Raw genomic sequence first — 16,904 nt, forward strand, 5'->3', positions numbered from 1 at the left:
GGGCTCCGCCTGCAAGGGCTTGCCACGCTCACTGCACCTGCTCAGGCTAGCGGGCCACAGGAAGGAGGCACGTAGGAGAAGGGGTGCTTCCGGGAGGAGACGTGTTTGGGCCAGCCTAGAGGGACTGGTGGGGCAGAGCTAGGGCAGAGGACGGCCTGGGCATGGGGCCCGGCGTGAGCAAAGACCTGGGGCAGGGAGGGCAGGGCGTGTGCCACAGGGCAGGGCCCGGCCCCTCCTCTTGACCCGCCATCGATTCCCCGCGGACGCTCCCCTCTCGCACCCCTCTCTGGGCCAGCTTGTGGGTGGGAGCCGCTCACAGGAGGGCGGAGTCCCGTCCTGGCCACAGGGCCTAAGGGGTGAACCCTGGGCAGATCTGGGGTGGACACTGGAGGCCCGAAGGCTGCTCGTCTTCCTTCTGTGAGGCTTCTGCTTCTCAGTTCTCGCCCCTGGAGGGCGGCCGTGGGCCTCTGTCCCCAAGTGCCCCGCTCTCCATCTGTCCTCGCTGAGCGGCCCCTCTGGCCTCAGCCTGGCTCAGCCGTGTGGAGCTCCTGGTTGGTGTTTTCCAGCTTCGTGCCGTGTTTGTGGGGGCCTCCTCTGGCCACGTTTGCCCGGCCCAGAGCCCCCCTCCAGGCCTTAGCTGGGAGGTCCACGCGGGGCAAACCGGGGTCTCCTCCCGGGGAGCTGGGAACTGAGGGAGAGGCGCAGCTTACACGGAGCGGGTCTGTGCGGCCCCGGAGCCGGGACAGCCTCTCTGCCCAGCTGGGCGGGGGTGTGGGAGCACTGGTGGCTGCGGCTGTAGCCCTCGGAAGCAGCAGGCCCCCGCCTCCCGGGCCCGAGCCCCCTTCCCTCGCTCGCCTGGCTCTGCTCTCTCACTTCCGGGGCAGGGTCTGTAGGCCTGGGGCACGTGAGACCTGCTGTGGTCCTGCATGCACGGGGGCACCTTGCGCGCCACACCCGCTCTATTTCCGGCTGCACACAGCCACGTGCACTTACAGGGGCAGGACTCCAGGGGGCCCCATCGCTACTGCACGGCTGTTTCCAGGAAGCCTTCCTGATTCCTCCTCCTTTCTCTCTCGGCCATGGCGCCAGGCCTCCCCCTCGGTCTGTACGTCACACCCCCCCGGGTCTCCCCCGGCAGGCCACAGTGCCTGAAGGGCAGTATCCACCTCTGTGCTGAGGACGGGACCTCCGCCCCAAGCTGGCTGGGAGAGGACGGAAACGTGGCCACTGCCCGCCTCTGTCCTGTAACTCGAGGCAGTCGGGTCCTCTCCCTCCTTGCAGGTCCGGGGCCCCGGGGAGGGCCCCTGGCCCGGGCCCTTCCCTCCACCTCCACGTGGGAGGCAGAACACCACAGTGGCCGTGTGCGAGCCAAGAGCCGGCTGGGCTCAGGCCGGGCCCCCGGCCAGCCTCCCTCTGAGCTCAGGTCTCTGCAATGGAAAAAACGCTGTCACCCTGCTCTCGGCTGAAGTTGCTGACACACCAGGCCCAGCTGGGGTTCCCGCCAGCCGCCTGGCGTGGAGACAGGCTTGCCCCCAGGCTGGCCTTTCCAATGACGCCTTTCAGAATACATCATGTTCCAAGCCTGGGCCCGAGTATTAATAACACCCCTTCCTTCCAGAAGCCGCCAGCAAACCGGGAGTGCCGAGTCCTGGGCATCCGACTCTGGTGAGGACCTGACCTGGGAGCCAGGACACCGTGGCTGTGACACCCTGGCTCCTCGGGGTCAAGGTGTCCCTCTCCTCGGTGTCCACCCTGAGGGTCTTGTGGGGGGGAGCCGAGGTCATCCAGATCACCTAGCGGACACAGCCTTTGAAAGTTCACCCCACGTGCAAACACATGGGAGGCTGTGGGTGAACCCAGCCAGGAGGCCCATTCCCATTCAGCCCCGACTCAGGTCACCCATTTGCCCGCCCCCAGAGGGCAGGGCCTTGCCGCTCGCACACGGCTCCCAGGGAGCCCCCGGGACGTCTCCGGTGAATGAACACCTGGAACGAGGAGAGGCACAGCCCGTGATGGCAAACGTTGGCTTTATTACAGACATGGATAACGGACGCGACCCGAATCGTGACGTCTTGCAGCACCCAGGTCAGACAAAGCACGTCAGGGGACACGCGACGGGGACGGCATGCCACGGGTCCCGCGGTGCTGGGGAAAACCCGCTACAGGGAGACGCACCGACGCCCGGTCCGACTCCTTTTGGGGAGTTAAAAAAAGAAGAGAAAAATCCATCCAGTCCCCCTGAGGCTGCGGGTGGCCCGCCCTGGCCCGTGAAGACCAGCCTGGCTGGGCTCCTCTGTCCAGGTGGACAGGCGCCCCCGCCTCCGTCCCAACAACAGGGTCTGCTTTGAGTCCAGATGTCGCGTTGCTGCCACAAGGGGGTCCTTGGGGTGGTACTCCAGGGGCCGGCTGAGCGGAAGAAGGAATAGAAAGCATGCAAGATGGAGTCTTCCAGAACCGTGGGAGCGGACAGGTGCCGTTGCAGACGCCGGGCCTCCCCGGGCCTCCTCCGGACGGGCGGAGGAGTAGATGTGCCCCAGCCTGGCTCCCTGGCTCCTTCTCCTGCAGATTTGCTAGCAGGACCACCTGCGGTCCCAGCCCCGTCTGGGAAAACGCCCCTTGTGGCACGGGGGCCTCTAGTGTCCGGGAGAATACCACCCCCCCGCCGTCGGCCAAGTTCAGCTTGGGCAGGGTCTGTTCCTCCATCTCTCCGGAGCTCTAAATGGCCAGTCTGCAGAGTCTGCTACCCCGGGATGGGAGGCGGGAGTGGGACGTGGGCAGAGCCAGCCTCGAGCACCTGGGGAGGGGAAGAGCTGCAGGAGCGCCGGGCACTCTCTTCCCCCACCCTCTCCTTTCCTGAGGCCACCTCCTCTAGGCAGTGACCCCCGGAGACAAGGACAGGAGAGGGCGGCCTGCCCCACCATGTTGGGGTCCTGCCAGGGAATGTGCTCACCCTGACCGGTGGCCCTGGTCACAGGGCCCCTGAGCAGGTGTGTGGGCCACCTCCCAATGAGCACTCCTGGCCCACGGCCGCCACACTTGCCAGGCGGGCCCAGGCCGGCCAAAGCTACCGCTGGGACATTGGTCCAATCTACTCACAACGCTCGCAGTACTGCCTTATGTGTCGCTGCAGCAGGCCGGGACCAATGGTTGAGGTGCTGGGGGAGGCCGGCCGTGCCCACGGGCAGACTCCTTTAGGGCAGTTAAGGTCACGGGAAATCCAAAAGGCCCTCGTAGCTTTGGAACACCGAGGGACTTGGTGATGCTGCTCTGGGTTCGGTGGATGGAGAGGTGAACGGGGCGGATGGTCTGAGGCACGGCTGTGTGGTTAGATTGGAGAACAGACAGATAACGTGTGTGGTGTGTATAGGGGTGACTGGTGGAGAGGCAGGTGGTGATCGGGTGGAAGTATGAATGGGGGAGGGTGGACTCGAGTGACAGCTGGGACACATCGATGGATGGACACGCGGATGGGCGGGTATTTGGCTGAACGGGTGAGTAGGTGGGTGGGCGAGTGGGTTGGGAGATGGATGGATGGATGGGTGGCTTGATAGGTGTACGGGCGGGTAGATGGGTGGGTGGGTGGGTGGGGGGATGGATAGATGAAGGAAGGAAGGAAGGATGGATGGGCGAATGGGCGGGTAGATGGGTGGGTGGGTGGGCAGAGGGATAGGTGATGGATGGAAGGGAGGGAGGGAGGGAGGGAGGGAGGGAGGATGGATAGGTGGGTGGACGGAGAGGTGGGTGGCTGGGTGGGCAGAGACATAGGTGATGGATGGATGGATGAATGGGTTGGCCGATGGCCAGATGGCCGGATTGGTCAGAAGAGTGAGCTGGGGAAAGAAAAGAATCAGGAAACAATTGTAGGTTGGCTGCGGGGACGGGAAGAATAATGGCCAGACATGCCGGCTAGAGCAGGCTGGAACGGTGAAGGAGCTTTGGTGACATTTTGAGGATACGTTTGGGAAAGCTGGCAAACAGGAGCAGGGCGGGGCCTGTCCTGATCCCTTTCCACCACTGTCACTGGGATGAAACCAAACCCTAACCCTCCTGGCCCCTCTCCTGTTCGTCTCCTTCTGCCACTGAACCTCTAGGGGCTTTGATGAGGGGCCCCGCCTGGGGGGCCCCGGGGAAGCCCCTTGCCTGGGCGTCTAGCTCCTCTTGTCCTACGGCCCTGACCCTCCCGGACCCCCAAGGCTTCCCTTCGGTTCTGGTGAGCTGTGGGGATGGAGACCCTCCATTCAGATGGAGCCTGGGGGAGGGGGTGCCCACCTGCTTACACGTGGGATAGGAGGCACTGTCACCCCCCAGACATCACCTGGGGATGGTGACATATCCTAGGATGGGAAACAAGGAGATGGAGGAGGGGGTGGGAAAGGTCGGGGGGTCACACTGGGGGGTGGCAGAGAGGGTCTAGGGTGCCAGCATCCACTCTGTTGTCCCCTCCCCCCCCCCCCCCCCCCCCGATCTGTCTATCGTACGTGGCTCGGCGCTGTGGCCTGGAGTCCTGGCTGCCACCTTGCCTGCCCGCCTCAGTCTGCCTTCCTGTGGCAGCTTTGGTCTCAGAACAGCAGAGGTGCCGTTTTGGTTTGATTTGGGTGGAAGGAGGCTGTATGAGAAGCGGCATCTCCCTGAGCCGCTGGGTCACCCGCGTGTCGTGTCTAACCCTGGCGGTGGCTGGCGGGAAGGAGCCCCTCGCACGCTGCGCTGTTGGCCCATGGTTTATAAGCTCGGGAAGCGGCAGGGCAGGACAGCCGCTGAGCAGAGAGCAGGAGGCTAGACCTGCTTGTGTGCGGGTCCCCTCTTGGCATAAGAGAGGCAGGGGCACAGCCGTGCCCTGGTCCCAGCCCGACCCCCAGTGCAGAAACTCCGCCTGCCCTCCTCCTCCCCAAAGCCGGCCATCCGTGTTTGGTTCCGCGGCGAGGTCTTTGGCTGAACGCGGCCTGAGCACAGTGACCCACGGGAACACCAGCTCCCAGAGCAGAGAGGGTGGGAGGGGCTGTCCCGTCTCGGACCCTCAGCCTGTGGTGTGGCTGGGACACCACCGGCTGCCAACGTTCTGCTTTCTCTGATGTGTCTGCTGATCCCCAAAGGGTGACCTCGTGAGGGGAAGGGGAACAGGCTGGCTCCTCCATACCTCACCCCAGTCCTGGTGTCAGGGACATGCGTCAACGGGGCCTTAGATCTGCCCACCCAGACCCCCCACGTGCCCGGGACAGAGGCGCTTCTGACACGGCCACTCACCAGCACAACCTCGGGCCTCCAAGGGGCACAGCCGAAACCACCATTTGAATAGGTCCACACCCGCGCGAGAGAGACAGAGGCCTGGAAACATACGGCAGGCTTCCACCGGCTCATCCAGAGCCCCAATCCCAAACTGGTCCTTGCTTTTCTGAAACCCACGAAAGCAAACCTCTGAGAGGTTCGCAGACCCGTGGCTGGAGCCTGGGGAAATTTCCGGAGGATGAGATGGGTCTATCGCGACTTTCAGAATTGGGTTCTGCCGTGAGGCGGGGCTCGGGGCGGCGCCCGGTCCGAGGCAGCCGCGCGGAACCCCTTCTCTGCGCACCGAACGAGGGATTCTTACAACTCTGAAAACACAACAGCAAACAAGCCCGCTGCTCCCCGTAGGAACACGGTTCCAGTTTCTTTGAGAATCTACTTCCTAAACCTCACATGCTTCCGTGGTTTCTCTTTTTTATTTGGTAAACATCCCTTTGTAATTACCGTCGCCGTGAACATCATCATTGGGACCTCTGCGAGGACTATGTACATTCACATTAACGCATTACACCACTGACTTGCCTCTGGGCGGGGCGCCCAGGAACCCCCACTTCAGCAGCTGCTCACGCCCCGTACTGCCCTCCAGTCCCGGGAATTCCTCACGGCGACGCAGGCCGGATCGTGGGCCGCGTCTGCTCTTTTCCTCCCGGGGAGTACACGTGAGGCTCTCCTCACTCCTTCGTTGCCTCCTTGAGATCATCGGGGCGGCTGAGTGGGGGGAGGGGACAGGGCCGGGGGGTCCGAGAGACCACCTCCCCAGGGAGCAGCTGGACAGGGACGCGGGGTTATATACAGCTGACCGAGAGTCCGGCAGGCGCGGTGAGGGCAGACCGCTCCCGTCTGCGGCTTTTCTCCTATGTCTGCGACAGTGTGAAGAGAGGGGAGCAGGTGTGGCGGCTGCGGGGCCGGGGGCTGGGGCGGGGGGGGGGGGGGCGGTGGGACGGCCTCGTGGGGCGGGAGGAGAGGTAGAGGAGGAGACGCGGAGAAGCAGGAGTCCGAAGGCCCAGTTGCTGTCTCCCGGTGCTTCGAAAAGCAGTCAAGAATCAACCCGAGAGATTGTCACCGTTTCGTTTCGGAACTCTTCTCTCCTGGGAAGGACACGTTAGTGCTTTCTCACAAGTGGGAAACATGCAACGTGATGAAGATTCACGGAGGGCGTGAGGACGGACGGGGGCGTCCCCCGCACGCGTGTCCAGCCGAGGCCCTGCCGTCGTGGAAAAGAGACACGTTGCTTCTTGCCGGGCGACGCCCTCCAGACCCCGAGCGCCCACACCCCAGACACGGAATCAGAGCGAGAGAACGGGACGACAGATGAACAAATCCAGGAGTGGGGTAAAACCGTGGGAAAGGTACTTTGGCAGTGACGAAAACATTTTGGATTTGGACGTTTTGTGTTTGCTTTTTGGGTTTCCTTTGGAGCAGAGGTGTGTCCGGCGTCCTTGGCTGGCTAGCTGGCAAGGTAGTTGACAGGTGCGCTTCCCTCCCTGTTTTTCGAAAACCTTTTTGGATTTCTACTTAAAGCCAAAGAGTTTGACATTAAAAGAAAAAAAATAACCTGAAAGCAAACCATGTTTCTCGAGTCGGAAATCGAAATTCTTCTTACCGTCTTCACCGCACTGGCCGCACGCCCCCGGGGCGGCCACCGTGTCGCGGCGGCTCAGACCTCCAGCTGTAACACGACGATTTTCTGTTCCCCGTTTTAACCGGGAAGGGGACAAGACCCCCATTTTCTGGGTCCGTTTCTGAGTAGTTCTGTTCCACAAAACCCCCCAAAATTCTTCACCGAAAACATAAGCCACCCAACAACTAGATTTTGTTCATTAAAGAGACAGCGTGTGAAAGTCAGACAGAAGAACGGAGGGCACGAGGGCGGCAGGCAGAGCTGGCGTGGGCACGCCGGCCGCCCTGCCGTCTAAAGCTTGGCGGGAGGTCTCTGAGGACGCTCGAGGTCGCGGCGGGGGGGCCGCCGGGTTGCTGAGGAAGTTGCGTTGATGCAGTTTTCGTCGGTTCTGTGTTCTTTTGGAGAGAAGCAGTAGCAGCGGCGGCTCCGGCCGGCTCCCAGGGCCCCAGGGTCGGGGGCGGCGGCCGGGCGGGGCCGGAGGGCGCGGTGGCCGCGGGGGGTGGGGTGGGGGTGGAGGGCCGGGCGGCGGGGCCTGCGGGGTCAGCGGGGCGCGGCGTCCGGGGGTCCGGGCGGGCCGGGGGAGCCGGGGCGGGAGGGCCCCGCGGAGCCGGCCTCGCCGGGGCTGGCGGCGCCCGCGGGCAGGTAGGGGCCCGGGCCGGCGGTGGCGTCGGGCTGTCCGGGCCCCGGGTCGGCCCCGGCGGCCGCGGGGCCCTGCAGGCTCTGGCCGCACACGTGGTGGTGCTTCTCCCAGTCCTTGTGCTGGCAGAAGGAGCCGCAGTAGCGCGCCGCGTTGCAGCCGCTGCACGTCTCACTGGCCTTGCGCCCGCAGTTCCAGCAGCTCTGGGGGAGGGGGGACACGGTCAGGGGGGCCGCATCCCCAAGGCAGCCTGGCCGGCCGCAGACTGGGGTAAGCACGCACCGCGAACCACCCCACCGGGACCCGGCCACGTGTCGCGGGGACCCTGCCACGGGGTCACGGGGACGCGGCCACGGCGTCACGGGGATGCGGCCACGACATTATGGGGACCCGGCCACGGCGTCACGGGGACGCGGCCATGGAGTCACGGGGACGTGGCCACGGCGTCACGGGGACGTGGCCACGGAGTCACGGGGACGTGGCCACGGCATCATGGAGACCTGGCCACGGGGTCACGGGGACGTGGCCACGGCATCATGGAGACCTGGCCACGGGGCCACGGGGACGTGGCCACGGCATCATGGAGACCTGGCCACGGGGCCACGGGGACGTGGCCACGGCATCATGGAGACCTGGCCACGGGGTCACGGGGACGTGGCCACGGCATCATGGAGACCTGGCCACGGGGTCACGGGGACGTGGCCACGGCATCATGGAGACCTGGCCACGGGGTCACGGGGACGTGGCCACGGCATCATGGAGACCTGGCCACGGGGGTCACGGGGGACGTGGCCACGGCATCATGGAGACCTGGCCACGGGGTCACGGGGACGTGGCCACGGCATCATGGAGACCTGGCCACGGGGTCACGGGGGACGCGTCCATGGAGTCATGGGGGACGTGGCCACGGCATCATGGAGACCTGGCTACGGGGTCACGGGGACGCGGCCACGGCATCATGGAGACCTGGCCACGGGGTCACGGGGACGCGGCCATGGAGTCATGGGGACGTGGCCACGGCATCATGGAGACCTGGCCACGGGGTCACGGGGACGCGTCCATGGAGTCATGGGGACGTGGCCACGGCATCATGGAGACCTGGCCACGGGGTCACGGGGACGCGGCCACGGCATCATGGAGACCTGGCCACGGGGTCACGGGGACGCGGCCATGGAGTCATGGGGACGTGGCCACGGCATCATGGAGACCTGGCCACGGGGGTCACGGGGACGCGGCCATGGAGTCATGGGGACGTGGCCACGGCATCATGGAGACCTGGCCACGGGGTCACGGGGACGCGTCCATGGAGTCATGGGGACGTGGCCACGGCATCATGGAGACCTGGCCACGGGGTCACGGGGACGCGGCCACGGCATCATGGAGACCTGGCCACGGGGTCACGGGGACGTGGCCATGGAGTCATGGGGACGTGGCCACGGCATCATGGGACCTGGCCACGGGGTCACGGGGACGCGGCCATGGAGTCATAGGGACGTGGCCACGGCATCATGGAGACCTGGCCACGGGGTCACGGGGACGCGGCCATGGAGTCATGGGGGACGTGGCCACGGCATTGTGGAGACCTGGCCACGGGGTCATGGGGACGTGGCCATGGCATCGTGGGGACCTGGCCACGTATCATGGGGTGACAAGAGAAAAGCCTGACCTCACCACAGCTTGTGGGCGGCCCCCAGTGGACATGGCCACTTGGCTGGGCCCTCCTGGGGTGTGGGCTCCCACCACGGAGGCACACATCTCCAGCCCACTCCAGACAGGGTTATGCTGAGTTTGCGGGACCATGGGGTCCTCGCGAGGGAAGGCAGCCACAGCAACCCCCCCCCCCCCCCCCGCTCCTCTCTTCCAGGAAGCCCTCCTGGCCTCACCTGGGCTCTGACCACAGAACGCGGCAGCCCCGGCCAAAGACTGCCAGGCTCCAACGTGGGGGGTGCACGGCCAGGCCTGCCTCGCGCACACCCCGCCCGGGCCCACTGGGCCTCTGCTCCCTTTCTGTGGACGGGCGGTAACCTCAACCACCCGCCCGGGACAAAGGCCCACTGTCTCGCTAGCCGCCGAAGCCTCTTGGCGCTCTCCGCTCGGCCACGTCGGCCTCCTTGTGGTCCTCACTCTGCCAGCCGTGCCCCCGGCCTCTGTCTTTGCTGCTCCCTCCTCGGGGTGGCAATTTCCCCCCAGATCCCTGCCTGCCTGGCTCACCTCCTCCGGGACTCCGTTCCCACGTCACTGCTACGGCGTGGCGTCTTCCCTGGCACCTGCCCCCGGGAGGCCTGCCTGTTCTGACCCGCCTGCTTCTCCGGAGCTCAGGCCGTCTGCTGGAGCAGCCGGAGCAGACACGGGGGCCGACCCTCCAGGCTGGCCCAAGCACACCCGTACCGTGGTGTTTTCGAGACGTGTCCTGTCCCAAAGGACAGTTCTAGAACTCCCTCCCGGCCACGCCTTCCCCCCCTTCCCTAACTTCCCTGACATCGAGTCCTTTTCGGACCAGGAGGAAAGGGCCTCCCTGCACCTGCCCGACCCCAGCCAGCCTCCGGATGCCGGGGGCACCAGCGCGACGAGGTCTCTCACGTCCCCACTGCGCGGGGCTGTAGCCGAGGATGCCCTGTAAGTGCCACGTGGGGTCTCCACGCCCCTCGCGGCCGCCGCTTTCACAGGTCACTGCGAGCACGGGCTTCAGCGTCTCCTGGCCGAGGTTTGAGTCCCAGGCTGAACGGCCTGTGACTTCCTAGGGCGCAGCCTAGAGCCAGCCACCTACCCTCTGGAGCCCTCAGCGTCCACATCTGCCCAGGGGACCCGCCTCACCCGCCGCCCGAGGTCACGAGGCTGGGAGGCGATGGAGTGGGGCCTCAGGGTCTGGAACCTGGAGGCTGGGCGGCCCTACCTCGCTGGAGTCCTCCTGCTGGTTGATGACAGTCAGGGCGTCTTCTGAGGCCTGCCGCCGGGCCTCTGCCAGGGCCCTCTCCATCTTGGCGCGCTCCGTGCTGATGAGCTCGTGGGCCTTTCGCTCCGCGTCCGACACCGCCTTCTGCAGCTCCGACATCGCCTGCCGCTTCACCTCATTCACGGCCTCTTCTGCAAAGGAGGTGCGGGCCGCGGTCACGTGGCCCGGCCCAACTGCTCCCCGAGGCCTCGCGCCGTGGGCGGGGCCCGTGCCCCAGCGACGGGGCAGGCGAGCGCGGGCGTGGTCGCGGGGGCGTCTCCCAGGCCCGATCTATCCCGTGGTTCCAAACCTCAGGGTGCGGTGGTACCGCCCTGGAGGGCAGGGGCCGAGCCCACCCATGACCTGGATTCAGCGGGCTTGGGGAAGGCCCGAGGACCTGTGCTCCTAACGGGTTCCAAGCGATGCTGATGCCGGGTCTCGGCACCCGCTTTGAGAACCACAGCTGTACCTCCGCCCCACCAACAGTCGGGTTCCCCTGTGGCCCATCTAGAAGCAGTCTGGGGGTACCCCGTCCAGGCCTCTGCATCGTTGTCACTCCCAAAGCCCTCTGTCACCACCCCCACTCGCCGCCTGCGGCCTGCTCGCGTCCGCAGAGAAGCCTGCTGTTCAGAGCTGAGCCAGAGCACCTGTTTGGATTACACTGTGCTCTGTGCTCCCCAACCCTGGGAACTACTCACAGCTGCTCACGCCTGCCTCAGTTTACCTGGCAGTGCCTCTCACGCCTGCCTCAGTTTACCGGCAGTGCCCTTCTCGCAGCAGTGTGGGGAGGGTGGGGTGGGATTAGCGGGGCTCCCCTGTGCACACTCGTTGTGGTGAGCTGCCGGCCCCCGGGTCACCAGACGGAGGCAGAGGGGACAGGCCGAGGGAAGTGAGGACCCCACCCTCCCGTCCAGGCCTGTGCCCTGCCCTGCCTTGCTCTGGGCAGCTGCTGCCTGTCTGTGGCCCTTCAGCCTCCAGTTCTGGGTGGGGACGCTCCACTTGCCTTGCGTTCCAGACCCTGAGACTTTCTCCCTCGTCCTGATAGTTCACGGTGAATCCATCCGCTAATCAAAACGTATGGGGGGGGGGGGGCGTGTGCTCCTCTCCACTGCCACCACCTCTGCTGAGCTCCCCCCTTCTTTCTCAAGCTGGCCATTGGCTCCCAAAGTCTGTCCCCACGAGGCGATGTGCTCAGCGCCATGGTCACAGGCACTCCCTCGGCACCTCTCACGTGTGTGTGTGTGTGTGTGTGTGTGTGTGTGTGTGTGCACGTGTGCGCGTGCAGAACCCAGGGACCCGTGCTATTCTGCCACGCGGCTTGCTCGCACGCCTGCAGATGGAGAGTGGACAGGTGTCCTACCCGGAATACTAAATGCACTCCACCCCCTCCCGCAGGGTCGGACCCCACTCCCCAGGCCGACCCCACTCACCAGCCTTCCTCCAGATCTCCTCAGGCATGTAGCCAGAGAGGGTCCTAGGCATGAACTCCCGGTGGGCGTCTGAAACACAGGGGGGGCCAGCATTATGCACAGAACGGGGCCACACCCAGCTGGGTAAGGGGGGCCTGGTGTGTGTCCTTGGGGGGGGGGTCCCCGAGGTGCCCGTGGCCAGAAACCCCGTATCAGTTGCTGGTGTGGGGCAGGGCTATGTCGGGATGGAGGTGCTCTGAGCTGAAGCAGCTTGGATCCAGCTGGACCTGGGCTTTCTCGGATCTGTCTTGGTTTCCGTGGTCGTCATCCACAGAGCGACTGGAGACCCTCGGGGGCCCCTGGCTGCTGGCACCCTGAGTCTAGGCTTCCCGCGAGTCAGGCAGCATCTTTATGCAGAGCACAAAAAGCACGTCCCTTTGCAGGGAAACTCCTGGGCTGTGCTTTACTGCAGCGAGTGCCAGAATGGGGGCGCTGGCCTCGGTCTTCGGCGCCCCTGCGGTGCACCCCCCGGTCCCCCCGTCACCCGCTCAGCACGCACCTAGCTGAGACCCCTCTGCACCCACGGAGCTGTTGAGGGGCCGGGCGGTGGCAGGCACGGGGCCCTTCTTGGCGTCCTCGGTGTCGCTGTAGCGTCGGATCCAGTGGTTGATCTCCTCGCGGTCGGCCTCTTGGCACTGACGCAGCACGGTGAGCGACCGTCGAGTCTTCTCAGCCATGTCCATGATGCAGTTCAGCAGCTGCGGGCGGGCGGTGGCCGTGAGCACGCAGGCTGGGTGTGGCCGCTCAGTGTGGGCGACGGCCAGGGACCTTTCGCACCCCGGGCCTGGGCCAGCCCACTGTCCGCGAGGGCTGGCCGCAGCGCGCTCCCGGCAACAGTGCGAAAATCTGCCTCCGCTGCCTGGAAAGGCACCAAGCACGGGGGGTGGGAGGGAAGACCAGGCTCTCGGGGAGGTCTGTTCCAACACAGGGGCTGGGGGCTCTCCTTTCAACCGTTGGGGCTGTGCTCTGCCCTGGGGACCACACCCGCCTGGGCTCCCTCCCCACGAAGGCAGCAGGGGAGAGATGACCCCGAAAACGATGTTGAAGGGGTCCCAACGCCAGGCCAAAGCCCCTCTCTCCCAGAGACAGACATGCTCTGCAGGGGCAGAGAAGGGATGGTTCTGAGGGGCTGCCCAGAGCAGAGGGTGGGCTGAGGCAGGCAGGCACAGGCCGAAGCCAAGCCGGCACTGAGCCTGCCACCCCCCAGCCCCCGCAGCACCGGAGTCCCACGGGCTGGGCGGAACTCCAGGAATAGGGGTGGTACCGTGGCCTCGGGCCCGGACACTCACGTTGTTCAGGTGCTTCCACTCCTCTGCCCACTCCCGCTCCGTGAGGCGGTGGTCGATCACTTCCTCCTGCCGGGACCCGTGTACCGCTGTAGGGTGGTGTGGACACTCAGGCCCTGCTCCTTGTCCCAGGCCCCAGGCCTTCTCTCCATCCTTCAGGCTCCGCCCTGTGCCCCAGGCCCCGCCCACATCCTCCAGGCTCCGCCCTGTGCCCCAAGCCCTGCCCAAGTCCTCCAGGCTCCGCCCCATGCCCCACACCCCAGGGCTTCTCTCCATCCCTCAGGCTCCGCCCCGTGCCCCTCCCCTGTCCTCCAGGCCCCAACCTGTGCCCACCAGGTACAGCTCCTTGCTCCCCAGGCCACGCCGCTCATCCCAGGCACTGCCCCGGGCCCGCTAGGTCATGTGTCGTGCTCCCCAGGCCCAGTGCGTGGGCTTTGCCCACCTCAGGAAAGTGGAGAGGGGGAGGAAGGGGGCCCTGGGCACTGACCCTCTGCCCACTGCCTTTAGGGGGAGGTCAAGAACAGGTCTGGCCTCTAGTCAATGCTTGGGAGGAAGAGACGGGTTCCTATCCCTCAGTCGATGCCTGGCCACCCCTCCCCCACCTCCCTGCATCCAAATCCAGCATCTTTCGATTTTCCGGCCCCTGCTGCCCATGGTAGCTGCCCCAGGCTTCACTTCGATGGCCTTGCCGCTTCTCAGAAGCCCCCAGGGGCTCACTAGTGGCTCACAGCTCATGCTGTACCCGTTCCTCTCAGCCAGCTGGACTTCTATACATCCCTCGAAGCCCAGGTCCCAGGCCCTCTCCTCAGCAACCCTGAGCCCTTCAGAATTCATTCAGCCCCACGCATATCCGTTCGTCAAACAATCCTGGAGGCTTCCTTGTTTATTCTTAGTCCCCCCAGCTGGCTGTGTCAGTCCCCAGGGCAGGGCTGCCGTGTCTCCTGGGCCGAGCTCCAGCTGGGCAAGAGGCTTGCTCTGGTTCAGCGGCTGGGTCCAAGTGTGGTCCCCTGGGAGGCAGTGGGGTCTGGGAAACCAGAAGCCCCAACACTCGTTCCCCGTGGGACCCCAGGCCCCTCCCCTCACCACTCTGTGCCTCAGTTTCCCTGCCCTGCCCGCCTCCTGGGGCCGCGAGAAGGCTTTCAGGAAGTGCCCAGGACGGGAGGGCCCCAGGTACCCAGCAGGGCTCTGTGCCAAGCGCTTCACCCCTTGTCGGCCTCCAGGGGGAGTTCTGTGGTCATTCCCATCCTCCGGATGAGAACACCGAGGCTGCTCAGGGGATGTGCTTGCTCAAGGTCACCCAAGGTCAGCCCAAGCCATAACAGTGCCCTCAGCTGCTGGCTGGTACAGCTCCAGAGACTGAAACAATGGGGTGCCCTCCCCGCCAAGCCCGGTGATGAGAAAGAAAACAACTCGGAACTGAGGAATTCACGCCAAGGCAACAGTGTCTGATCGTCCTCACGTGATTTTTTTGACACATCAGATGCTCTCAGCCCCACGCTGGTGGTGCCTCAAGCCTATGCTGGGTGGCCCGGGGCTGGCCAGGGCTTCCCGGGCTGAGGTCTCTCTATTTAAGCCTTTTCCAGGCCCTGGCGGTCTCCTAGCCCCCCAAACGTGCCGGGCCACCTCGCGCTGCAGGAGGAGCGAGAGGCAGCGGCCACGGCCACCGTCCGCCACCCTGCCCCGCCACCCGCGGACCCCGGGGCCTGCGCCAACGCCCCAACCAAAATAGTGGCTGAGATCTGCCTGACAGCTGGCGTTTATTTTTGCATTAGCAGAAGCGGGTGGGAATTAGCACCTGCCCGACCCGGCCGCAGGGAGCCAGACGCTGTCACCTGCTGCCTGGGCCCAGGCCCTGGACGCTTCCGCAGGGTGGGGGCGGGGAGACGGCCTTGTACAGGGCAAGGCCTCTGCTGACCCTGCCTCTGGGCCCCCACGGGTGCCCTGGGGCTCGCAGGAGCGGCTGTTTCCAGCCTCCTACCCGCCCCCCGCCCCCCGCCCCCACCGGGAGCCCCTTGGCTGTGGGCCGGTCCCATTCATCTGAGTCCCCAGCACAGAGGAGGGTCAGAAGATCAGACAGGCGCGGCTAGAAGGCTTTGGGCACGTGAATTATGCTCTCTGGGCCTCCTCATCTGTGCTCCGGGCCTGTGGATGCGTCACACACACAAGCAGCAGGGCGTGCTGCCTCCCGTAACGGATAAAGAATACGACGCAGGCACAGGTCGCAGGACTGGCCTCACTCCCAGGCCTCACCGTGCCAGGCCCTGTGGCAAGTCCCTCCGACCCTGCGGTGCGGACTCCCGCTGGATCAGCTGACAGAGGAAGGGACTGAGGCAGAGAGGACACAGGACCCGGCGGGGACGCACAGCGGGGACCCGGTGGAGGTCCGATCCCTCTGTCCCCTGACAGCCCGGCTCCCCCGTCTCCTTCCTCCAAGCACACGGCTCACCCACCGTGACGGGGCGCTCACGCTCGGTGTCGTCAGGCTCGTCGTCACCCTGCTCGGACGGCAGGGTGGGGTGTGTGCAGTCGGTGGTGCTCAACGAGGGCTCATGGGCCTTTTTGCTTTCCCTGGGGTGCCCCGGAGGCCGGAGCCACAGTGCCCGTGACTTGGGAGACTCCCCACGTGCCCACCCTACCTCACAGTGGTCTCTTCCCGGCTGGCCGCGCCGGGCCCCGCTGCACCCCGAGAGCCCGCGTGCCCCCTGGCTCTGTACCTGCCCCTCCTCTGGGCGACAGAGGCCCCCCCCCCCACGGCCCTGAGGGTGGGGGACGTCAGACCCCATGACAGAGGTCAGGGAAGGATGGCCCTCCCTAAGGGTCACAGCCCAGCCAGGGTGGGGTTTCCCTCTGGGCCCCAGGGCCCCCACCCCATCAAATCTTTTCTCCACACCCGTTTCCTCAGCATCCTTCCTGGACAGACAAGGTCAGGATGTCAGCGAGCCTCCCCCACGCCGCCGCGCACATCACAGCCCTCTGCTCCCCCAGCCACACGCAGGCGCGAGTGTGCAAGCACACACGTGTGCCCCCCAGCACCGCTCACCAAGCTGCCGATGGCGCTCCCGCAGCTCCCGGGGCTCGTGATGGCGGTAGGGGTCACGGAAGTGGTGGGCCATGGCCATGTCCTCCAGGCGGTAGTGTGGCGGCGGCGGCGTGGGCTGGGGCGGCCCGTGGCTGGGGCTGTAGCGCTGGGCGGGGCTCAGGGTGCACGGCCGTTTGCTGACGTGGTCGGGGTGCAGCGGGTCACGGTCTGACCCATTCTCTTTGGTCCTGACCGGAAGAGCGGGCGGGGGCGGGGGGTCACGGACCATGAGCCGTGGACAACAGCCCAGGCCGGGGGGGTGAGAGGGAGACAGGCGTGGGCACAGAGAGAGCCTTGCCCAGCCCCCGCCCCTGCTGTCCCTCCTCTGGGTCTTGTTTCAGACTCCACTCCCCCCGCCCCCCCCCCCCCCACCCCGCCTCCGCTGGTGGGTGGCCTCCTGGGGCCAGGGGTCAAGAACCGGCGCCTGAGTTGGGGAGCAAGGACGTGGACAGGCACGCTCCAGCAGGTCTGTGACTGGCACCGAGGGCCAGTCCTGGGGACACTCGGCTCCACATCCGGCCCGAAAGGAGGAGCCAGGCAATTTGTGCCACACGAACTGCCTCCTGCCCCCTCCCCGGTCCTCCCAGGGGGCCATCCGAG

The 16,904-nt window shown here is 65.8% G+C and overlaps 1 protein-coding gene across 10 annotated transcripts in view; it reads right to left on the reverse strand.

The window, feature by feature from the left end:
- Positions 1 to 7,423: 7,423 nt before the first annotated feature.
- The window catches only part of CBFA2T3 (CBFA2/RUNX1 partner transcriptional co-repressor 3), an 82,123-nt gene continuing 72,642 nt past the window's right edge, over positions 7,424 to 16,904 (reverse strand). For all 10 annotated transcript variants that reach the window (XM_053906769.1, XM_053906767.1, XM_053906768.1 and 7 more), the window contains 6 exons: positions 16,266 to 16,492; positions 13,229 to 13,314; positions 12,439 to 12,637; positions 11,901 to 11,969; positions 10,432 to 10,622; positions 7,424 to 7,741 (listed from right to left, as the gene is read on the reverse strand). In XM_053906769.1, the coding sequence (XP_053762744.1) occupies positions 7,442 to 7,741; positions 10,432 to 10,622; positions 11,901 to 11,969; positions 12,439 to 12,637; positions 13,229 to 13,314; positions 16,266 to 16,492 (1,072 nt within the window). In that variant the 3' untranslated portion in view covers positions 7,424 to 7,441. The remainder of the gene's footprint in view (positions 7,742 to 10,431; positions 10,623 to 11,900; positions 11,970 to 12,438; positions 12,638 to 13,228; positions 13,315 to 16,265; positions 16,493 to 16,904) is intronic.

This window comes from Panthera pardus, unplaced genomic scaffold (assembly GCF_024362965.1).
Source record: "Panthera pardus isolate Hobbes unplaced genomic scaffold, ASM2436296v1 HiC_scaffold_19, whole genome shotgun sequence".
NCBI classification, from domain to species: domain Eukaryota; kingdom Metazoa; phylum Chordata; class Mammalia; order Carnivora; family Felidae; genus Panthera; species Panthera pardus.